At 32.3% G+C, this 25,635-nt stretch overlaps 1 protein-coding gene across 1 annotated transcript in view; it reads left to right on the forward strand.

The window, feature by feature from the left end:
* LOC115876530 (lachesin-like) overlaps positions 1–25,635 on the forward strand; it is a 502,686-nt gene that overhangs the window by 292,836 nt on the left and 184,215 nt on the right. The window contains exon 3 of the mRNA XM_030892346.1: positions 16,591–16,715. Coding sequence (XP_030748206.1) covers positions 16,591–16,715 — 125 coding nt within the window. The remainder of the gene's footprint in view (positions 1–16,590; positions 16,716–25,635) is intronic.

Raw genomic sequence — 25,635 nt, forward strand, 5'->3', positions numbered from 1 at the left:
AAAAACGAACGAATAAAATTGATCTCGAATATATTGAAGAGTACTTTAAAATTCTACAGCTCTTATGACATCGACATATTGCATAGAGCGGTCAAAATATATCATCACTTTTTAATGGACATGTATTCGATCACCTCTAAAGTGTAACGGATACATGAGAGGTAACTTAGTATACACAATAGGTACAAAATCAGTTAAATTTTATACAAAACGTTTTATTTTATGTGGTTTTAATTTCATTTGTACCTACAATAAATTAATAATATAGGTAACAACGAAATCGAGCAATCGGTGATAGAAAAGAATTTATGTTGACATAATATTAGAAAATAGGTAATTAAATTGAATTTTGGCTGCATTGACTTGACGGTAATTATTTTGATTTAAGTCATTTTGCCGAATTAACTCGCAGATCATCATGAGTTAAATAAAAAATATAGACTTAAAATTACTTGACCTGATAGAAAATAATTTAAGTCAAAAACTTGCCTTTTTGAAATGTTGCAGCACTGCTGATTACCTAAACAATTCAAAACTTCGAAGAAACATTGTTTTCCTGTACTTCTATTTTACTTAAGGTTATCAATTTTTCATATGTATTTTAAAAAATGGCCGTAAATTATCGAGATTGCTCGCATATCAAAACAAAATTAAATTTGGGTTTGCTTGCAGCGCATATAAATCCTGTATTTCGGTTCTTAATTACTGTCCCAGTTAAAGCTCAGCAAATAAAAATGTATTCCTGTGTATCTCCGACCGATCGACTTTCTGTTATCTGTCCCTGTTCTGGATGGCGAGGCAATGCTTCGGAATGAAAATATCGCGCGCCGAATTCCGGGTTTGTTCTCCGAGTCTGGAGTATTTGCGCTGCGACTTTTGCAATTTAAAAAGTTATTTTGCGCTTTTCAATTTGTTGATTTATTCCAATACAAATACACTTGATTTTTTCAGTCATATATCAAAACGCGTTTCTATGGTAATATAATTTCAATATCATTCTGCGATTATGGTTAGAATTGGGTTAAAATTTTAATTAACGTCAAATTTTTTGCTGTTTTAAAAAAGATTCACAAAAATTATTTAGTTCAATGCTATGCAAAGGGTGATAATTATTATTATCGGAAAATGTTATATTTTACAACAGCAAAAAAATATGACGTTAATCAAAATTAATAGTAATTATCTATTAAAAGAAAGAAATCATACATACCGCCATTACTCGCTGACGAGTATTTGACACGCATCAGAAGATGGTCACGCAAGGCGTTTTCTTTCATGAGCTTTTCTGTGACTGAAAAGCCCGATACGTGATGTTATTTGTCTACCGCACTCCAGACAGTCAAAAATCTCATCGATTTGTTGCCTCTTTACTTTTTGGTTGTCGCTGTTAACTGACTTTACAATTCTTCTCCTTTCCGTTCAATTGTGAGCTGCCTCTTCCCACCCATTCTGCCAGTTAATTCCCTTTAAGTTTTCGTGTAAAATATCCTTGAACCTTTTGAGTTGTCCACCCGGTCTCCTCTTACCGTCTACAAGCTCATCGTAAAGCAGAGATTTTGGTATGCGGTTTTCTTGCATTCTGCATACGTGGCCAGCCCATCTTAAGCGAGACTTTGTAATCATGACTTCAATACTCTCGCAGTTAGCTTTTTCAAGGACCGATACGTTTGAGACGTGATGGAACCATTTTATTCTTAAGAGTTGTCTAAGATGTCTCTGTTGCAACTTGTTTAATGCGTTCATGTGTCGGCGGTACGGCACCCAGGTTTCGCTTCCATATAACATGGTGGGAATTATTATCGCTCGGTACACCGCAACGTCAAATTTTTGTGTTCAAGTCATGACTGTAGAAAACCCTGTCTTTTAATTTCCAGAATGCTCTTGAGGCGCTGCTAATCCTGCGCTGAATTTCAGAGTCGATACTCGCCTTTTCCGAAATCAAACTGCCGAGGTAATTGGATTCCGCTACATATTCCAACAGCTCATCTCCGATTTTTATAGCATTGTTGTGATCTTTCGGGGGAGTGCACATGATTTTAGTTTTATCGATGTTCAGCTTAAGTCCCAAGGCCTCTTATGCCCATGTATATGTGCTCAACATTTCTTGCAATTGCTGTAACGTATTTGCAACTAGAGCACAGTCATCAGCGTATTGAAGTTCTGTGATGAATCTTGTACGTGTTTTTGCCCTGAGTCTTTTTATGTTGAACAGGCCAAACCAAACCAAACCTAATGCCCAAACCTCTCTCCTGCAGTTTGCTGTCCACTACAATGGAGAGCGCTGCCATGAATAGGAGAGGCGCTAAGACACATCCCTGCCTAACGTCTGTGTCTGTTAGGAAGGGATCGCTCAATGATTTGACATGATGATATGACACTCTTGATTTGTTGTTGTTATGGAGCCTTTTACACCCTGTAAGAAATTTGATGGGTACCCCGAACTTTTTCATAATTGCCCAAAGTACATCTCTGTTCACAGAGTTGAAGGCTTTTGTTAGAACGATGAATGCAACGTAAAGTTTAGACTGCTGCTTTTTTACTTTTTCCTGTAGTTGCCAGATGGAGAATATGGAATCGATGGTACCGCGGTTGGTGCGAAAACCCGTTTGCGATTCTGGGAGGATTTTTTCTATATGTGGGTGCAGGCGGTTTGATTGGCACTATATTCGCGTTGCAAAAGTCCTGAGGTACCTCTCCGCTTTCCCATATGACATCAAAGAGAGCCTTAAGATGACCCATAAGTTCTTTATTTGCACACTGATAGATTTCCGCCGGAATCGCGTCACAGCCAGCTGATTTGTTGTTTTTAAACTGTTTTATGGAGTCCTTTATTTCCTGTTCTGTTATTGGAATGTCTAATACATCGAGGCTGTTATAATGAGGTATTATATTGAGTGCTTCCATAATGGGGTTGTTTTCTTGGTTAAGTATATGGCTCTTTCCAGCGGTTTCTGATTTGCTCTTCCTCTTTTAGAAGTTCGCCATTTTGTGCCATGATTGGGCATATTGCCTTCTTAGTTGGACCGTATACTTCTTTTACAGCCTCGAAGAATTTGCGATAGTCGTGATGCGTGGCATACTCCTGAATCTGACTAGCTTTTTGCGACTACCAGTTATCCTTTAGTTGGCGCAGGTTTCTTCGGAGCGTGTTGTTGGCTGCCTTAAAGTTGTCTGCTAGTCTTGGATTGTGTGGATTTGTAGTGACGGCTTGATGTGCTCTATGCTTTTGTTCAAACAGAGCCTCTATATGCGATTGATTTTCGTTAAACCAGTCTGGTTGTTTCTTTTTGTTGGATTTTCCCAGTACTGCTTCGCTGGTTTTGTGAATCGCATCTCTTAGTTGTGTCCAGCCATGTTCAGCATCCACGATTGAGATTGAAGTTATCGGTGGAAGTGATTCTTTGATGGCTTCCCGGAGGGCGTCGGCGGTATCGTTGTTCTCTAGACCCCGTACGTTCAATCTGGTCATGTAGCTTTGCTTTTTACAGTGTGGATGTTTGGGTTTTAACTGGATTTTCATTTTTGAGATTAAAAGTCGGTGGTCAGTGTCACATTCGGCATCTACTCTGGCTTTTGTGAGACTGACATCTTTTAGGTGCGTCCTTCGAGCGATTACGTTGTCCAATTGGTGCCAATGGCCTGATCTCGGATGTTTTCAGGTACCTTTAAATTTGCCCTTCAACATGAACCACGTATTGGTGATGCAAATATTATACTCTGTGCATGTTGTTAACAAGCGTTCACCATTGCTATTTACGTTTCCCATTCCATGTTTTACCAATACGTCAGGCCATATTTCCTGTTGTTTGCCGACACGGGCATTAAAGTCACCTAGCAAAATGATTCGTTCGTGCTTTGGAATTTTTTGGAGTATATTTTGCAGAGCTTGGTAAAATTTATCCTTATCGTCAATTTTAGCGTCTAGGGTAGGAGCGTAGGCACTTATGATGTTCACGTAAGTTTTGTCTGATATGGGGTACTTGCTTAGGGTCATAAGACGTTGGGAGACACCAATAGGTACCTCTGTTAATTTGGTGGCGATTTCGTTTTTGATTGCAATGCCTACGCCATGAATTCTCCTGTGTGTTGCCGGGTGACCCTTCCAAAAGAAGTTGTAATGCTCCTCAGTGAGACTACCTTCATCCGCAAAGCGGGTTTTGCTAAGAGCGGCAACATCTATATTTAGGCGGTGGAGTTCCTGTAAGACCAGTGCTGTTCTTCTCTCTGGTCGATTGGAGTTTGTCCTCTCCAGTAGAGTGCGGACGTTCCACGCCGCTAACGTGAAACATTGACGATGTTTAGTACTCCGATGATACGCTCGAGTAGGCACCCCCTCCCGGAGATCCGATCGAGGGGGTCGAGGTTCTCCGCACGATGATTTTGTCCTACTCGAATATTCCATCTTTGATGAGTGTAAGGTGCGTAAAAAGGTTAAACTGTGACGGTTACGCTGCCGCACAGTTTGGCTGCAACTGTAGGCTATGGCACAGTGAGGACTGCGACGATAGTTCTCTTGTGCTACGCTCTCGGCTGGCTAGGAGTAATTTACTACTCCTCTTCCCCAGAAAGGTGGTAGGTCTGAGGGTTGCATACCGCCTATACTCGGTCGTCAGAGCCTCGTTTGTTTAAACAGGGTGCACCACGTGAAGGTGAGGTTGACTTTTGGGTAAGCTAGGTTATATGTATCGCTTCAATACCCCTTCAGCACCCCGCAAGAAAGAAATCGAAGTTATACCTGTGAACAAAAAATGGCGTCCAGTTGGCTGGGAATTGACGATCTATGATATTTCCCATATAAATTTACATATAAAATGACAACGATCTTCATTTCATAGCCATCGCTGATGCCGGTTTTTTTTTCTGATCATACGGTATTACCATAAAAAAAATTCTGTCAGTTCTGTCTATATTTGAATAATTATATTTTCAAGTTTTTTTATTTTTATTTCTAAAACCGTAAGAAAATTTTGAAAATTTTAAGCGTTTAATGTTAGAACAAGGATTAACCAATTCAACAACATTTTTATAAGGAATAAATTTTTTTTCAAAATGTCAATAATAAAAAAAGCCTTTCCTCTTGTTCTAAAAACAATACAGGAACATACCTACTGATGTCTAATATGAGGAAATATATTGATTTATCATAACAAATCTTTTAAAATAAGCTATCATTTATTTTTGGTTTTGAAAATGGCTTTTAATATATCGAATCGGCTCGCAAATCAAAACGAGATTACATTACAAAGTTCACCCTTCGAGCTTATAGTCGAAGAAACATTGTTTTCCTGTACTTTTATTTTACTTAAGGTTATCAATTTTTCATATTATATAGTTTTAAAAATGGCCGTAGATTATTGAGATTGCTCGCAAATCAAAACAAAATTAAACTTGGGTTTGCTTGCAGCGCATATAAATCCTGTATTTCGGTCTTAATTACTGTTCCAGTTAAAACCCAGCAAATAATAATGTATTCCTGTATATCTCTGACCGATCGACTTTCCGTTATCTGTCCCTGTTCTGGATGGCGCGGCAATGCTTCGGAATGAAAATATCGCGCTGAATTCCGAGTTTGTTCTCCGAGTCTGGAGTGTTTTCGCTGCGACTTTTGCAATTTAAAAATTTATTTTGCTCTTTCCAATTTGTTGATTTACTCCAATGCAAATACACTTGATATTTTCAGTCATATATCAAAACGTGTTTCTATGGTAATATAATTTCAATTTCATTCTGCGATTATTATTGTTATAATATGGTTAGAATTTTAATTAATGTCAATTTTTTTGCTGTTTTAAAAAAGCTTTACAAAAATTATTTAGTACAATGCTATGCAAAGGGTGATTATTATTATCGGAAAATGTTATATTTTACAACAGCAAAAAATATGACGTTAATCAAAATTAATAGTAATCATCTGTTTGTAACAGTCAAACAAATTTCCTCGCTACGACCTCTGTGTGCTGGCTCATAAATTATGGCAAATAACTATTATTTTTGCATCATGTTTACTATAATTTTATTGTTAAATATTATTTTATTTAAATTTTACGATTATGCAACCCAATATACACCGCGATATTATACAGCTACAGCTACACAATATTGTCACTGGATGCGGTAATTTTTGTCGGGCTCTCTTTATCTTTGATCATCACCTGTCCGTCACTTGTCACTGTCAGACCAAATCAGATGTTTTTGGATTTATTTATCCTTTGTTTTGGTTATTGAAATTTTATAATTATCAGATAAAATTTCGTAGTTAAATTGTTTATTACTGTGGAATTACTGAGTTAAGTTCGTTCGTTGACCGGATATGGAAATATGGCAGTGGAAAATATTCTAGAACATCGTTTTTTATTTATGCCTTTTTGTGAGTTGGACTACTCGAGATATATAGTTCTCTATCTATATCCTGGAGGGAGATTTCCGGTTGAAATCTGGTTTTGTGAAGGAAATCGAATCCTTGCATCACTTCTTGTGTATCCACCGACCGGGTATCGTCGTGAGGAACTGGCTGCTGTTTCGTGAAGCATTCCCTGTTGGTAGTTAGCAGGTCTTCCTAGAGAAGGATTGAGGCTTCCGAAGCACATTTGGTCAGAGACGTGGTTGGATTTTGTTGATTTTGTATGAACCACCGACCAAATTTCCGCCAAGGGATTAAATAGCCTAATTTTCCGACCGATATTCCGATTGCACGTGCCCAAGAAGTCCTCGAGAGTTCCAAGGTATGCTATAATTCTTCTGCCTATTCTAAGTCAATGCTCAACTGATTTTTGTTTATATTGTTGTCTGCTTTTCGACTTTTCCACGCCCACGTGGTGTAGAAAGATTAGTTGAGTGTTACCTTTCTTAAGTCTTATTTGGTTGTTCGTAATTGTAGAGCAAGAAGTCCGATCCAGACAGTAAAGCACAGAACAGTCCAGAATTCCATCCGTTCCTGTTGCCCGTGTAGAGGTACCCGTTGGACATCATAAACCCTAGTTGAGGTAAAGTTCAGATTTAATTAGTCCGTTATTACCTTTATTAACCCCTACACATTGTGCTAGTCCTTGTTCTATAATTGAGGCTCTTTTCTAATATAACCAATATTATTTAGTGTTTTTTTATGTTCACCACTTGAAACACCTGCATCTATACATTTGCTGACGGGCTCCAGTGACAGTACACCGAGCTGCTATACCCTGCTGTAGCCACCCCATAGCTGTACACCGTAGCTCAGCCGGAGGAACTTCCGAGTAGTTTCAAGACTTAGAGTAAGACTGTACAATTGTAGTTTAGATTTAGTTTGATATTTGTAATCCACCCAGGATATTATACTTAGTTTAAGTAAGGGGGATTATGACGTCATACTTTTAGTTAGTTATTTCGTTTGGTTTAAATTCTATTTTCTTTTCTCACCACTCAATTTGCTTATCTTAACATATTTCATTTTACATTTAATTCATTTTTTATATATATATATATATAAACTTTTAATATTTTAATAAATTGCTTAAATATTTTTAGTATAGTATTATTTACAGTCTAGTCTCATAGTTAAAGTAGTCACTTAAGTTCAAATAATTATAGGAATATTTGAAGTTCATGTTAGTTGCACTCAACAGTTCGAGGTTAGTGTTGAAGTCTACTTAATAGTAACATCTTTCATGCCGAGTTCATAGAGTATAATCTCGTGGCGCCCTTTTATTAAGATCTTTGAACCCCGACCACCCGGCTGTTAAAATTAAAAGCTAGTGGCCTCTATGCAACTCATCCCGATTAAGTAAACTTGTGTTTTATTGAACTTCAAATTAGAAAAGGACGCGGCAATTCTTCTTTGATTTTCAGAACCCAATATCAAGACAAGAGGCAACTCAGGCACAACTACGACATCTATCATCTTAACTCTGTCTCTCACTCGCATAGGTACTTGAGTAGCTCCTATACTATTCACTCTCTGACCATTCGCTACTGTACAAGAAGTTTTAAGGGATGGATCCAACTGTATTCCAAACTTCTGGAAAATCTTCCATCCTGGTTGTCCAACAAATGTACGTGAAGCTCCGGAGTCTAATAAACCTAAAATCTTACGTCCCAAAATATCTACTTCTAAATATGGTCTCTCATCATTACGAGCATGAAAAACGAAATCTAACCCGAAGATCTAGGAGCGCCTGTTTCCGTTTCCCGAGGAATGAAATCGAAGTTGTACCGTGTGAATAAAAAAACTGCGTCCAGTTGGCTGGGAATTGATCCCATATAAAATGGCAACGATCTTCATTTCATAGCCATCGCTGACGCCGTTTTTTTTCTGATTATACGGTATTACCATAGAAAGGCCTTTTGGTTTTCAGGATAAATTCCGTCAACTATATTTGAACTATATTTTCAAGTTTTTTTTAATTTTCCCTTAAAGAAGAAAATCTTGAAAATTTTAAGCGGGATTAACCATATTAGAACAAGGATTAACCAATTCAACAACATTTTTATGAGAAATACGTTTTTTCCAAAATGTCAATAATAAAAAAGTCTTTCCTATTGTAAAGACAATCCAGGGACATACTGTATGTCTAATATGAGAAAATTATAGATTGATTATAACATTTTGCTTAGACTAAGCTATTTTATATTTTTGGTTTTGAAAATGGCTTTTAACTTATCGCATTGGCTCGCAAATCAAAACGAGATTACATTTGTGTTTGCCCGCAGCGTATATAAATCCTGTATTTCGTTCTTAATTACTGCTTCGGCTAGAGCAGCAAATAAAAATCTATTCCAGGTATATCTCCGACCGATCTCGACCGGTCGGTGGTGGTAGAAGTAATGCTCTGGAACAAAAATATCGCATGCTGAAATCCAGGTTTGTTCCACCAATATGGAGAATTTGCGCTGCGACATTCGCAATTTAAAAAGTTATTTGGCGCAGAGATTTCCTTTTTCCGGTCTATTGATTTACTCCAATGCATATACATTTTTCTGTGATACCTAGAGCATTATATTTTTTTAAATTTTTTATTCCATATTGAAACAATTTAAAATATGTAGAGCCATAGAGAACAGAAAATCGCCAGGTATAGTTAATATTCCAAATGAATTGCTTAAGAACGGAAGTCCAAAAATCGAAAAAAAAACTAATACAGCTATAGGGAAAAATAAAACAAACTGGATTAATACCTCAAAAATGAAAATACAGCATAACTATACTCATATACAAAATATCCAATACGGTGCAAGCTAGTAGTATATTAGCGCATTATAAATCAGGTAATGAGTTTCAATTATTTAGGAATGGAAACATCGAGCAGTAGAAGTATAACCACTAAAATCAGATTAAAAACAATCATTAATCAGATTAAAAAATCCTCAAGAATATCAGGGTACTACGTGATATAATATGGAAAAATAAATACATGAGTATAGAAGCAAGATGCGAATTTATAAAGAGCAGAAACATCAGAAAAAAAGGAAAATGAAAACAAGGAGATAAAATATTACGAACAATAAAAGGAACTGCTTCACAATAAAAGAACAATAAAAGGACTGACTTAAAAAACCTTTTTGATATTCATTTAGTTGTATTACATCTCTAATTAGTTTAAGCTTTTAGTTACTCGGATATTCATGTAAATATTAATTTAAGACTAGCTAGTAAAGTATTATTTTTTATTTATTTATTAGAAATGTAGAAACTTATTTTATATTTTGAACAGTAAAAGAAAACTTTCACATTTAGTATACGAGGAATATAACATTTAGCTAAAAGATAAGGTGAAGCATTTATACCAGTATTTATGTTGAGTACTTGTAACCAGTGGCCGTAAAATGATACTCTTCATGGAACTTGTCGCTCGAACGTGGACGAGATCAAGTACATAATTTAACACACTCTTGTAGCAACTTATGAGTTATTTAGCTTCTACTTTCCACTACATTTCTTAAAATACTTTCTACTGCTTTTCAAGTTTTTTATCGCTTGATTCATATTTCTTTAATAAGTTTAATATCTATTTAGATTTTGATGAAAAGTTTTTAAAGAAAAATATATTAATAATACTATTTTAACAGAATAACAACGGTTTTTAGTAGTCTATATTTGTTAAAGCTCTTTTTAATTAAAGAACACTTTTCTCGGAATAGTTATATTTAGCCATTATAAATATTTTTTTAATTTTTTTTATTTTTTGCTTCTGGAAAAGAAAGATACACCTTTTAATACGTTAAGAATTTTTTGTCGGTTGGACCTTTTTTACAAGAAAAAAACCGGTGACAAGTCAGTTTCCATATGGATTCTACGCAGTGGCGTTTACAATCTTTTTTTAGATTTCTCTTTTAGCACACAAATTCAGAGGCATTTTTTAATAAATAATATAATTTTCTTTTTTGTGGTTTTAATTAGTTCTCATTATCTATTATAAATGCTTTTTCATTGTTATTTAGGAATATTTATCACACTTTATTTTATACGCAGCAGGATTACCGTTGTACTAGCAATAAAATTACTTACATTTTAGCGTTTAAATGACACAGAAGTATATATTTGACTTTGACTATAACTATTTTTGCATAAATATTTTACAGTTTTTACTTCTTATTTACATCAACAGTAGATATACCAATTAAAAAAAACATACCTATATTTTATTCGTTTAATTTATTTTGCAAATATTAAGTCATAGTATTTTCAATACCGTGGTATTATCTAGGTATCATGGGAGTATCATATGACTTATGATATGAGTATCAGAGTATGTTTATAATGTTGTATTTTACTATTGTGTTTTTAACTGAAATTATTTTTTCATAGACTTTCAATGAAAGATTAGTATAAGATAATATTAATGGTAATATACAGTAATATACAGGGTGGTCCGAACTGTATTCCGGAAACTTCGGCAGCATATTCTTCATATAAAAATAAGTAAAAAAGTTCGTATAAATGTATGTCTCAAAATGCTTAGTTTCAGAGATACAGGGTGTAGAAGTTTCATTTTTATTTTGATTTTTTCTAAATAATTTCTGAAGTAACGTCAATATTTGATTGAAAATTAGTGTTTGGGAGTTTTTTGACATGAGAAATTTGATTTTGATGTCAATATGACTCCTACTAATAGAGGGGATCTACATGTGTTTTAACTGTTTTGAAGCGTAATAACCTTTTGTCCTTACCTGTATAAAACTACCGTGTAAAAAATATACATCTCTGTGAGTTTCTACGTAAAAAATATCTCTTTGTCAAAATCGCCACGAGCAATCGTTCTTAAGATATTTAGAATAGTGAATACATGTCATTATTGACGAAAAATAAACACGTTGAGTAGATACTTATTTCACTGAAATAATAAATTTGGGAAATTTTTATTTTTTTTAAATTAATCATAAGTTTTTCTGCAAAAAATGATGATAAAACAGTTTCTGTTAAATTTTTGGCACGAAAACATTTCAAATTTATAATTTCAGTCTAATAACTATTTAGTCAACAGGTTTAATTTATGTCAATGATGACAGATATTGATAATTTCGATTCCAAATATCTCGAAAACCATTACTTGTAGCGATTTTTGCTAAGAGACCGTTTGCACATATAAAACATCGTAAATGTATATTTTTTTACTCAGTAGTTTTATACAGGTACGGACGAAAAGTTATTCCCCTTCTTCCAGTTAAAAATATATAGGTGGCGCCCTCTACTAGTAGGAGTCATATTGACATCAAAATCAAATTTCTCATGTCAAAAAACTCCCAGACACCAATTTTGATCCAAATATTGACGTTACTCCGAAAATTATTTGGAAAAAATCGAAATAAAAATGAAATTTCTACACCCTGTATCTCCGAAACTAAGCATTTTAGGACATACATTTATACGAACTTTTTTAAGTATTTTTATCTGCAGAATATGCTGCCGAAGTTTCCGGAATACAGTTCGGACCACCCTGTATATGTCCTTTAAAGTATTTTTTGTTTAACTGAAAGTATATTTTGCTTATAATGTTTCATAAATTGGCAATCTGTAAGTAGTAAACCCATAAATTACACACTTTTTTACATAATTTGTTTGTTCATTGGTTTCAATTTGCGTCATTCAAAAAATCAAGAATAAATATGTGTAATTTATTCTTCTCCTTCGAAATGTAACAAAAATATTTATAGTCAGTATTAAAATACATATAGTCTGCCCCACGACAAAATACTTTGACAGTGATGGATGTGTCTCTCATTATCATCTAAGTAGTTAATTATATTCCACACATAAATAAATTGGTTTGAATTGGAATGCATAGCAGGAAATTAATAAAAATTTGAGTTACAAGTGATTACTTCAAAATATTGTAAAAAAAACTGTATAAAATATAATCGAGTTATTTTATTAAAAAAAAGTTACGGTATGTGTTAATAAAAAAGTCTGTACGGTGTATTTTAAACAAAACATAGGCAAGCTTCAAGAAACTTTCAGCATTTATAATTTATATTTATTATTAATTTATACGTATGTACAAATAAAAAAAATAATATTGCACAGAAATAAATAAAACTTACTGTTTTGTTAATAATAACACTGAATTGTATACCGTAAAAGTTGATTAACTATTTTTTTACCAGTACCTTTTGTACCTTTGTGTAGTACTAAACTCTATTACTTACTTATCGTGTGATGTCGTTATTTTACAGCTATGCCTGTTTTTAGTACCAAATACGAGATAGTGTACAACTTTACTGATGGGAACTTTATGAATATTAGCTAAGAACTGTGGTCTGGGTCTACAGTTTATTTTCCCTCTATATTTCCTCCGCTTAACTTCAAAAGATACAAAACACACGTGATAACTCGAACCAAAATGCAAAAACAATTCTCAAATGTTTATAATTTTCTAAGACGCATGCTTTGACATAATTTGACACAAATTCATAACCAATAATTTGGCAATACTTTGGCAAGACTTTGGCAAGCCTCAAAAATCTTTAGACGAGTACATACGCTTCAGTGATATGTATCGTTAATCGTTGCGTTATTCCAATAATATTAAAATATGATCTGTATTTTTTTTAAATAAACCAATAAAACTGGTTAAAAACAACAAGAGATGACGTACGACGGACTTATATATAAACCCAACCATAGTTAACTTAAAAAATATTAGATTTTTTTTAGCGAAATAAATAAACTGGTATGGACATCGTCTGCTTTTTTTCTGTCATCTTCTGTTGAAATATTGTAGTCCAAGAACTAGCAACGTTTTCGAGAAACTATTTTAAGACGTCTAGCTCTTTGATATATCTTTTACTCTGCTCTTTGGAACAGCATGCGGCCCGTCTGGCTGCCAATACCCGTTGCGTTCACTACTGCGCATCGGAAGGGGATCCTATATTTTTTTATTTTAGTTCTATAAATTCTAGTATTCAATATAAATCGAACATGTCTCCAATGCGCAGTGCGTAGAGTTTCCGACTACGAACCGATGATTCAGAGTTCGAATCCGGGTCAGGGCAAATACTTTTGTATTTTATTTTTGTTTCTATTCTGATAGTAAAGTATTAAATAATTCTGGTGATTAAAAAAAACAAATATTTAATTCCTGACCCGGATTCGAACTCTGAATCCTCGGTTCGTGGCCGGAAACTCTACGCACTGCGCTATGGAGACATGTTCGATTTATATTCAATACTAGAATTTGAAGGACTAATAAAAATACAGGAGCTTCTTTCAATGCGCAGTAGGGAACGCAACGTTTACCGGCAGCCAAACGGGCCGCATGCTGTTCTAGAGAGCATAGTAAAAGATATATCAACGAGCCAGACGAGTTTGCGAAAAAAAAACAAAAAAAAACAAACTTGACAAATCAATTTTATTTTAAGGTTTAGCAAATATGGTAAGGCTCAAGACAAGTGTGTGTAGAATCTAACCCAAAATGCTATTTCATATAAAAAATACCTATTTATATTCTTTAAGTATTTCCACTGATATTAATAAAATATTTAAAATGTCAAATTAAATTCTAGTTTTCAAGTTAATTAATTTCGTTGATTTTAAAATAGCGCTTTATTTCGTATTAGTCAAATATATATATATATATTGCTTAAAATCCACTATCAATATGTCTAACCCTCGGACAATACGTTACTTCTGATGTTTTAAAAAAGCACGAACCGGATATTAATTATTGAGCACAGTTGCAACAAAGTCCGAATAATTTATCACTCAAATATGAGTGCAATACAGTTAACTGCCGAAAAACATTATAATATAATACGCATTGTCATCATATGCATGCGCTTTTTAATAAAATATGTTTACGATATTGAAAATTTAACAGCTGCATGTCGAAACCTCATTGCGTAAAATGCTGTATCACGTGGGAATATATAAAAACATTTATAACGTAAATTAATTATAGTTGTAGATGAATTACCAATTAAGTTAATAAGTTGTTATAATAATGTGAAAATAAGTTACTCAATTTTATGTCTATGATAAAAACTTATTAAATCTGGTTTAAGTAGTTTAATGCGGATTAAGTTATCTCTTGAAATTTTGTCGACTTTGGTCTCCTTCTGACATAAACGCAATTTTATTAATTTAGTCTAATAGCAATCTCTACAAAAATGTAATATCATTAACTTGCGAAAGTTTTAAATAAGTACTCATTGATTCCTCATCAAAAAATATGTAAAAAAATTCCTATAAACGTAGGTTGGAAATGCATAGTTTTAGAGCTACAGGATGTTAAAACTATTTAAAATTAGGTTTTCTGTAATTATCTTAAATACCATTATTTTGTTATTTCAAATTGCTCTAGATTGGACTAATAGGAATAGTAACTAATAGTAATAAGATTTAATAATAAATTAGGCAAAATATATAATTTATTAATTTTATTTTTATTTCAATTTTATTAATTGTGATTAAAAAAACTGCGTTTATCTCATCAAGGAGGCTGAATTCAACAAAATATAAAGAGACTGAAGTTTTTAATTGGCATTAAACGACCTACACAATTTTATATATAAAAAAAGTCAGTGCGCACATGTTTTTTTTAACGATAAACTTACAATAAATCGATCGCCTCAATTCGAAGTTCTCCAACAAAAGTATTTGGACAACTAGCATATGAACCTGTCTCGAGGAAGCGACTGTACTCTACTTCGTGCATATCGAAATCTGTTAGACGGAGACATAATTTTGATCTCTATCATCTTCAATTAAAGCAACTATAGCGGATGCAACTTCTGTACTTAAAACCATCTCTGCAAGAGTAACTAACCCAACAGCCAAGTAACAATAATAATATAATTTTTCAATAAAAGTTACATTACATAAATAATGAACATTATTTCATAGGTCTGTTGACTGCGACCAAAACCAAAGGCATGGTTTTAATGTAAAAATTACGAAAAAATGTTAGTGCTCCTTCAAAATTGAATATCTCCAAAAAAATAAAGCTATGAGATGAAAAATCTACCAGAAAATAAACTATCCAGAAAAGATGCATTTAGATGATAAAGGATTTTCAAATTCCTTGTTTTGTTATCATATTCCGCAGGGTTCGAAACTTCCACTAAAATACCAAAATTTTGTGTTCTCTCGTATAATTGAGAAAGGGGAACTCTCATTTTTATTATAGAAAGAGATACTAAAAAGTCACATAATGCAGCTACAAATTGCTTAACAGGTCATCAAAATTGGTGAACTAGGACACAATATATAAACGTTTAAAGTACATAAAAATTATAAGGTGCCCGTTTTTGCGGTGAGTGTACTAAACAAAAGAGAATTTATAGCATATTTTCTGGCCAAAAATTATACAGCATTTATCAATAAAAAATTTCTTTAAAACGAAAAAGAAATAGATGGGCTAAAGAATTAGCTGTCCAGAAAGAATTATTATATGAATTTGACAAAATATATTCAAATATCATAGAGAAACAATCTACCTGTCGGTTCAAATTGCAGAAAACGTTGACAGCTGCACAACGATGACAGTTGCAGTTGGTTTCTAGAAATTGAATAAGTCTAGCCTTTAAATCACCCTGTATGTATATGTCGCACCCACTTAGTGTAATTGTCCATTTCGTGAAATGGATATCCACTTCGCGAGCTGAAACCTAACCAGTTCGTGAACCTAATCTAACGTAACCGAACCAGTTCGCGAAGTGGATATCCATTTTATGAAACGGACAATTACATTAAATGGGTGCGACATATATAACATATTATATGATTGAACCTTTTAGTTATAAGAAAAGCTTAAGTTAAATAAAAATCTTGAATACTATATACTACTTCAAACTATTGAAGTTATTAATCATATGGTCTTTAATATCATGGATTTTAAAGGGAGTTTTATAGATATATTTAATATATATTAATCCGGAATGGTTTCTTATAACAACTAGTCCGATTGAAAAAGCCTACCGTTCAAATAAATTCTCTATTTGTCCAGACAAGAAATCAACAAGTCTCTAAAAGTTACCTGCTGGTTTTTACGTTTGGTATGAAAATATTTGATATTTTTTTATAAAAAATAAAAAATCGTGATTCGTTTACATAATACATAGAAAATAAACAATTTCCTTTTCGTTTATAAAGTTTGGTAATGTAGACTTTTTGTTTTTTAGAGGAATGGTCCACGGTTCACCTTTTGGAAGAGCCGGAGTTTGCCGCCCCCATCAATAATTTAACAGTTCCTGTGGGAAGAGAAGCTATTTTGTCGTGCACCGTCAATAATCTGGGGAAATACAAGGTAAAGTGTTTTGTGTTTTTGCTTTGGACTTATATTTCTGTATGGCCTATCTGGTTCACCGCTGATCTCAAGAGGAATAAAAAATCACAATTCTCTCTCTATTTTATGGAGCCTCATTTGAAACCATAAAGTTTTATTTAAAATTGCTTTTATGCTTTTATTCTTTGGCTTTCTCTTTTACGAATAATAAAATGTTACCGTCTTTATATGTATGCTCTTCCACGTCTTCTGAGATATTAAATTTATTTTTAAGATTTAATCATTAAAAAATATACATCCCTCAAAAATGTTCTTTTTATGTACATATATAATACAAATTTAATGTATTTGTAAAAAAGAAGTCTTATTAATATACATACTGTATCAGGCATAGTAATGAAATATAATTGTCGATATCGATAATATAAAACCCTAATGTTTGTTCTAATAAAAGCTAATGTTTCCAAGCCAACTGGACGCCATTTTTTTTTCAATCATACGGTATTATAAACTATTTATTATATGATTATTAAATCGGAATTAAAATATACTAAAAATATTAAATTGATATTAAGAAGTCTTGAATAAATGTATATATGAATTAGATTGCTAATTTAATATTATTGGTAAAATAATCAATCCAACTACGCCAGTGCCATAATAGTCTAAGAGCTAGCAACGTTTTAGAGAAAGTATTTTAAGACGTCTGGCTCTTTGATATATCTTTTACTATGCTCTCTGGAACAGCATGCGGCCCGTCTAGCTGCCGATACCCGTTGCGTTCTCTACTGCGCATCGGAAAAAGATCCTATATTTTTTATTAATTTAGTCCTATAAATTCTAGTATTCAGGGCAAAGACTTTTTTATTTTATTTTCGTTTATATTCTGATAGTAAAGTATTAACTAATTCTGGTGATTAAAAAAAACAAATATTTAATACTTTACTATCAGAATATAAACGAAAATAAAATAAAAAAAGGTTTTTCCCCACCCGGGATTCGAACTCTGAATCATCGGCTCGTGGTCGGAAACTCTACGCACTGCGCTATGGAGACATGCTCGATTTATATTCAATACTAGAATTTAATGGACTAATAAAAATATAGGATATTCTTTCAATGCGCAGTAGGAAACGCAACGTTTACCGGCAGCCAGACGGGCTGCATGCTGTTCTAGAGAGCATAGTAAAAGATATATCAAAGAGCCAGACGTCTTTAAATACTTGTTTTTCCGACGTTGTTAGCCCTCGTACTATAAAGTGTTCAAAAACAAATTAAAGAACTTTTTTCTTGTTCAAAAATAAATTAAAGAAATTTCCTTTTCTGACCTCTTAAGTAATTGTCTGACCAAATTATCGTCAATAGTGCCAGTTACGATTCTTATTTTTATGAAAGGTGCATGTGGTTCGTTTAAATGAACGAATCGTAGGAGTCGTCGATTCGATTCACTAAAAAGAATCGTAATGCCCATCACTAGTTTTATTGAAATAAATCACATTAATAAATTATATTTTCCTAAGGAACGTCTGTATTTTCGGTGAGAAATAAGGAAAAATACGAAACAAATATGTGGAATATGAATTTCTTTTTATGACAATCCCGTCACATTTTGTTTCTATTCCGTGCTCTTTCGCTTCAGGGAAAAGGCCTAGCTTTTACTCCAGAGGATAAAAAATCTATCCGCTGTAAAGATGTGTATTGAGATTGGTCGTTACCCTCCATATATCGAAAATGAAAGCCCAGCCTACGATTTATTTTATATTTCCGTAGATTGCTGGCTCAAAAAGATAAAATGGTAGGTTTATATGCTATAAAGCCAACGTCAAGATAAAACATTGAATTGAATATTTCAAAGGTTAAAGGCTGTCACCATACAAAGATGGGTTTGATTTATTTTCAATTATTTGGATATATCGGCGACATTGAATGAATATTCCTCTTAATATATTAAATACAATATATTTCTTACAAAATACATTGTAAAAACTAAACGAATCATATAAATTTATTACTTTGAACTTTTCCACAAGCGTTTGTGTACTTAATATTTTGTAAAACATTTTACGACTTCCTTTACGAATTAACTTTGTATGACGCGTTGGAAGGTGTTTAGTTCCTTACCAGCCTGATGATGGGAATACATAGATAGTATCTAACACTAGCTGAGAAACGTAAATTTATATAGGTGTTAGTAATTAACAAGTGCAAATTATTTTTAGCCTAACCTAACCAATGGGTATGGTAGGCTATTAAGATCGGCAAAAAAAAAGTTTTTTTAATTTCACTCAAAATGAGTAATTTGGGTCATAGATGGCCTAAATACAAAATATTTTCATGGTGTCTGTCTGTCTGTCCGTCTGTCCGTCTGTAACACGATAACTCAAAAACCGCTAAACCGATTTTAACCAAATTTGGCACAAAAATACTGTGGCACCCGAGAATCTGGCCATTAGTTTTTGGTGGGGGTGGAGGGTTGGTAAAGGGGTATGGGAGGGGGTTAAAAATTAAAAAAAAATCCAAAATTACAGTAGCTAGCGAAACGCGGTTTTCAATTTAAGATTAGGAATAATATTTGCAAAAAAATTTCTAATAACGTCAAAATCAGTCAAATTCGCAGTTTTTGAGATAAAAAAAATTGGAAAAATTCCTTAACGTTGAAACTAAAAGAACTGCCTACCAACTTTTTATTAACATATTTTAGTATGGGCGGCTATACGTGCCTCCCGGCGCCAATTTATTTTTAACATTGAAAATGTTTCTGTTATCCTATATAAGGGAGCCTAAATCGAATTAAAATGCTACATTTGCCACACCATGACGTCATATATACAAGGGTATAGGAAATCTCGGCGCAGCGGCGGCAGTCGGCCAGCGCGCGCAAAAACCATTACATCGCTAATTGTTTATTGATATATCTTTATTAGTTTAAAAGCAAAAAATATGGGCTTTGCTTTGATACCTTGTCAAGACATAAGCATAACTTTTAAATTGTTTATTTTTTTCATTTAGGCCTTCGTTTTTCGTTAAATGAAAGTTATATTAAAAAAAATCTATTTTTAAACCAAATTTTCGCATGATTGAAAATATTATTTATGTTTAAAGTTTTTTTTGGTCATAAGCGCTAATGGAAATGTTTTTTTTAAATAATTATAAAAAATTACTCCCTACGAAGACTTTATTGTGTACTGGATCAAAAAATAAGTATTTGTTTCTCTATACGGTGGTATTAATATATCGATTTTTGATGATAGTGCCTTTTTACCCTGTTTAATTTTGTACTACTTTCGGAATAAGGGTCCCCATATCATGTACTGTGATGTACTGTACTTCCATCCCTGAAAAATTCAGCTTGTGACACCGAAGTGAGAGGTAACGTCAAAATAAGCTTTAATCTACCTACATCATCATAGGTAGGTGTAGGTACTCTAGGTAAATTCTACCTAGACAGTAGCTGAACTAGCTGACAGTAGTAATTAATTTGTTATCCGATAAGTAGTTGTCATTATATAAGTTTAATCGTCTTATACCTCCTATAACGGTAGGTTTTGGATTTTTCCTGATTGGTTTGTTAAACAAAAATATACTGGGCATATAAATGTCTGTTACAGGTTAATTCGTTAAAGAAATATGTTACACACATATTATTTTAATAATAATAGTATAATAGTAATGGCTATATTATGTTATAACACATTATTGAATTAACAATTGAAAACAGTATTGAATGTACTTATTTTAACCAATGCATTGTTTTGTTTTTTTAATCTCACAAATAAGAAATATTTTATAGTTTTTATTATAAAAAACAGTGATTATACAATTTATTTACACCCCTTACACTGTTTTCTGTAAGGGGTGTAACCAGGAGTATATTTCGTAACCTTTTACGATATAAGAGGGCACAAAGTGTTTTATTACTTAATGCTTAAAATTTAATAATATATTTGTACATAAAATAAAATAGACTAGAAAGTCAATTAATTAATATTGACGTAATTACTAAATAAGTACAAGATTTTTTTTCTAATTATTTTAGTGTATTTTTAGTCACCGAATTATAAAGGAGAGATATCCAACCATTGCATTATTTTACTCACAAATAAATGTTTTATGGTTTTTATTATAAAACAACGATTAATTTATTATACACCCCTTAACCCAAACACTCCAAGGAGGATATTTCGTGACCCCGTATTTAAAGTGGACAAGGTTTATTAGTCAATGTTTTAATTACCCAGCGTCTTTAATAAAAATCTAATGTAATTTTTCATAGAAATGATCTGACATGAAAAGCAAATTTTATCAAAAAACTTTTTGATTATCTACAAGGAGTAAACCGCTGACAAATGTCTGTATACTAATGCCAAAGTAATGCCAAAAATACAAATTAAATACCAAAATTTCTCATATAATGCCCCACTAATGCCAAGCTGATTCCAATATAATACCACTAATACCACGAATAATATGTAACACATTTGTTTCACGAATTAACCTGTAACAATACTGGTAGGTACGTGCACAGATTTTTTCCTAGGTAACTTAAAAGTCGTTAAAAAGTCTAATTATATTTAAAGAAGATATAATTCCAACAAATTACATTATAAGGCCAATAATGCACAAGTAATACCATTAAAATTTTAGCGTTTTTAACTTGTGTAACATATTTCTTTAACGAATTAACCTGTAACAATAGTGGTAGGTACGCGCACAGATTTTTTCGCTAGGTAACTTATTAAGTCGTTAAACAGGCCTATAAAAGCTATAACAACATAGGTAACTAATATTTATAATTTAATTCGAGTTTTAATCTCAAATAATAAATGTTTTTACTGGTGTATTTCTGAAGTGTTCATTATTAAAAGTAGATATTCTTCAAGTTATGCGAAGTAATAAGTAATGTTTCCGGTGAGACCGCGTATATGTCACCGGATTCTGGTTAGTATAAAGACTTTTTCTATAGAAAGAGTTTTTTCTATATTTTCCTTTCAAAATAAGACTAATTTCTTCTTATTCTTTTAAATATTACAGTGTTTCTTTTTCCTAAAATGTTATACTTAATTTTCGCTTAAAATTAAAAAATCACAAATGGAGGAAAATATACGTTATTGAATAAAGTTTATACAAATCACTTTACCATAACAAAAAAGTAAAAACATGTCATGGCGGAAGATATTCAGGTGGCATTTCACACATTTATCTTTTAAAATCGAGATTAAAATAATAAACTTGCGTATAATGTTATACACGAGATAGAAAATTTCAGAATCGATTAATACGCAATACGCTACGCAGTCAACTTATTCCTATGCGCGGATGAGCGTCTTCAAGACTCTTCCTTCGGCCAGGGTCACGACGCCGTCGAAGAGGAATCGGCCTACGTTTGGCTAAACAGGCTGGACACGGAGTACGATATTGGCGAGTCTGACTATTTATAAAAATTTGCAAAGTAAAATATGTTGGAAAAATAATTAATCCATACATATATAAAAGCTCAAAGGGTTTTTTTGTTGCATCCATCCCGCCGAAACCGCTTTACCAATCTTGATGATTCTTTTTTTAAATGAAAAGTATATATGTGTAGATTTGTTATGAAGTATTTTTATAGTGCTTAATGGCTATTTCTTTGTATAAAACGACTAAATACTAAAACATACCTGAAAAACACCTACACACAATACCTCCAGAAATAAATTATTTGTCATTGTCAGTGGTGTGTCAGTTAGATTATATATAACGTTTTTAGATATTTTAGAGTGAGTTCATGCCGCCAGCTTTACATACATAAATATTAGCACAAAGGTTCGTTTAAACGACATTAGTGAATTAGCTACACAAAGCGATTTTAGGAAATTCATCCTCTTAGAGAGTAAAATTATCTCGGAACAGTTTATTGTATGAAAATTCCTTACTATTTGGTCTAGAAGAATGAAATCCTACAAAAAGAATTAGAAGAAATTTCTGAAATTCATCAACCAAATGGGTAAAGTTAGTAAAAATTTATATAAAACTTGGTGACCTCTGGATTATACACATAAAAATTGGCACAAAGGTAAAGCGAATTTATGAAATTTATACCCTTAGGGAGTAGAATAGGGAATGAAAGTTTGCTGTAGGAAAATGCAATACTATAACATTATAAACCAGACAGTATAAAAGTTTATACAAGTTTTTATTTAGTGACATCATAACGAAATATATCTTCCTCAATTATCCTTCAAAGAATAAAAAATAACCTATAAAGAGAGTATTAGTGCTCTTAATAAATAAAAAAAAAGATGAAAAATAAAAAACATCTATGCTCACCAACCAAATGGGTAAAGTTAGTAAAAATTTATATAAAACTTGGTGACCTCTGGATTATACACATAAAAATTGGCACAAAGGTAAAGCGAATTTATGAAATTTATACCCTTGGGGAGTAGAATAGGGAATGAAAGTTTGCTGTACGAAAATGCAATACTATAACATTATAAACCAGACAGTATAAAATTTTATACAAGGGTTTATTTAGTGACATCATAACGAAATATATCTTCCTCAATTATCCTTCAAAGAATAAAAAATAACCTATAAAGAGAGTATTAGTGCTCTTAATAAATAAAAAAAAGATGAAAAATAAAAAACATCTATGCTCACTAGCTCTCTATAAAGAAGTAAAAAATCATTTAAATCAATGCATGAACGATTCGAGGTGTAACGCGAACGTAGTCGCGAGAAAAAGCTAGTAATCTATTAAATTATTTTATTTAACTCATTAATTTTCATTGAAAAGGAATTTTTGTAATTCGCCACTATATTAGCTAAAAACTAAGAAACTCATATCAAATTTAAGTTTTGCGATTTTGACTTATACTTTTTACAAAATCTGAACACATTTTAAAAGAAAAAAAGTTTTTGATAATATTTGTGTAGATTGACTACAAGTTGTATAACATAAATTTCTACGACCGGTCTACCTAGTGGTCTACAGCATCGCCTTGTGGTGCAAACGTGGATCTGTTAATCTGTGTCCTGACGCACAACAGCCAAGAAAAACAGAAGCGTGGCTAGGAATTTAGTAATTTAAAAAAAGTCTTTTAGATACAGTAGTAGGTATTAAAAAGTTTTGTGTTTAAATGGGGTTTGCCTTTAACAGTTAAAAAATTATATCGTAAAGTGTAACTTTCCGTAAGAATTCTTTATCTGTCATTGATCATGATCTGTCATCATGTTAACCTGATGTTTTGTATCTTATTTTGTTTTTTTTCGAGGTTTTTTTGCTTGCTTGTTTTACGGATAGGTGCGATCGCATAATTATTATTGATAATGTTTTATTTAATGTTAGCACTACTACTTTTTCAGTGAATCTTTAAATCTGTTGTTTTTAGTTAAGTTCGTTATTTAAACATATGTATTTAATACACTCATATTAACACTAATCATATTTTTACGTTTTTATTCATCATTTTCAATGCCCCCCCGGTTGCATCTTTGTAAAGGACTGTGAATTTTTTTGAAATAGAGTAGAACTGCGATTATCAACACATTGGAATAGCCACCGCCGGATTAATGAAGTATCCGGATTACTGGAGGAATATTTTTATGATGTTATTGTTTCATACGTTTATTGTTTCCAACGTAAACTCAAAATATAATCACATTTTTATTTAAGATAAAATTCAAAAAGCTTTATAAAACATATTAAAAGTTCTTTGTGCTTATTAGGTACCTATATGCACCCGTATGAATGATGTATGAAGCTTTTTAATGATTTTATGTCCATCGGTTTGTTTTAAGTCCATCCTATGTTGTATCGGCATTAATGGTAGAGATGAACTTCTGGCCATAAAATCATCTCTTGTCCCTTTTTCAAAATATATAATTTTTTGACATCCCTACTTATTTTTTTAGGAAAATTTATTCGAAATATTAAAGAACGTTTTAAAAAAATAATCATGGCGGTAAAATAAAAGTAATAATTTTTATTGACGTAGTACTTAAAAATAATTCAAAATCTAAGTAAGATATGAAATAAAAATATTGTCTATGATGCTTAAATAACAAGTGAGGTAATTTATTTTAATGAACACTTATACACTGTTGTAAGTCTCAAAACTCAAAATGCCTTAAACTTTAAACTCAATTCAGTTAACAAGCCTAAGTATCTCGGAGAACTTAACCCTTATTCAATCATCTCTATTGTACGCTACAGTTAGCTTTGTTATTGGAAAAAGGAACTTTGAGCAGTTCGTTTACCCCCCCGGTAAAACTCCGTCAGAGTTTTGAATGGATTTTCGAGGCCTTTGCTAACAAATAGACTATGGATATAATGTAGCCAAGTTGTTCTTGATTTATGACTCCCTGTATAAGCACGGTGCTGTCAAGTTTTCTTATTTTATGTCTAAAATTGATTGATTAAATTGTATTTTGTGGTATATGTATACATCGGTTGAATACGGTCCTGTCTTGATCGCTTTATTATGTTTCGTTCTAACAATAGATTGTTACAGAGAAACCGTAGATACTTAAGAGCATATCGAAGTATCTTACTTTTCTATAATGAAGGTATGTGAATAATATTTGTACAGCTAGTACGTTTTATTTTTGATTTTAAAAGAAATAGAAAGAAGTCCGAGAAAATTCTTTTCAGTGATAGATGTGTCTATCATTTTTAATTGTAAAGTTGTTCATTTTTATTTATTTTAATAATTTACAGGTACTGATTTTACTACTTTAAAAGTTGATTAATTTAAATCTTATGAAAATATGTACAGGCTGAGTCAACGATAGAGTAAAGTCCATTATCTCATTTGTTTCGAAGTTTACAAAAAAATGTTAAATATATAAAAGTTATAGGGAAGGTTAAGATACACATTCTAAAATTATTATAGACTATACAAGTTGCTTCAAAAAAGGGTGGCGGATATAACATATGTTTTTTTAAATGCAACACCCTATT

The sequence above is a fragment of the Sitophilus oryzae genome, unplaced genomic scaffold (assembly GCF_002938485.1).
Source record: "Sitophilus oryzae breed Bouriz unplaced genomic scaffold, Soryzae_2.0 scaffold_1059_pilon_pilon, whole genome shotgun sequence".
Classification (NCBI taxonomy): Eukaryota; Metazoa; Arthropoda; class Insecta; order Coleoptera; family Curculionidae; genus Sitophilus; species Sitophilus oryzae.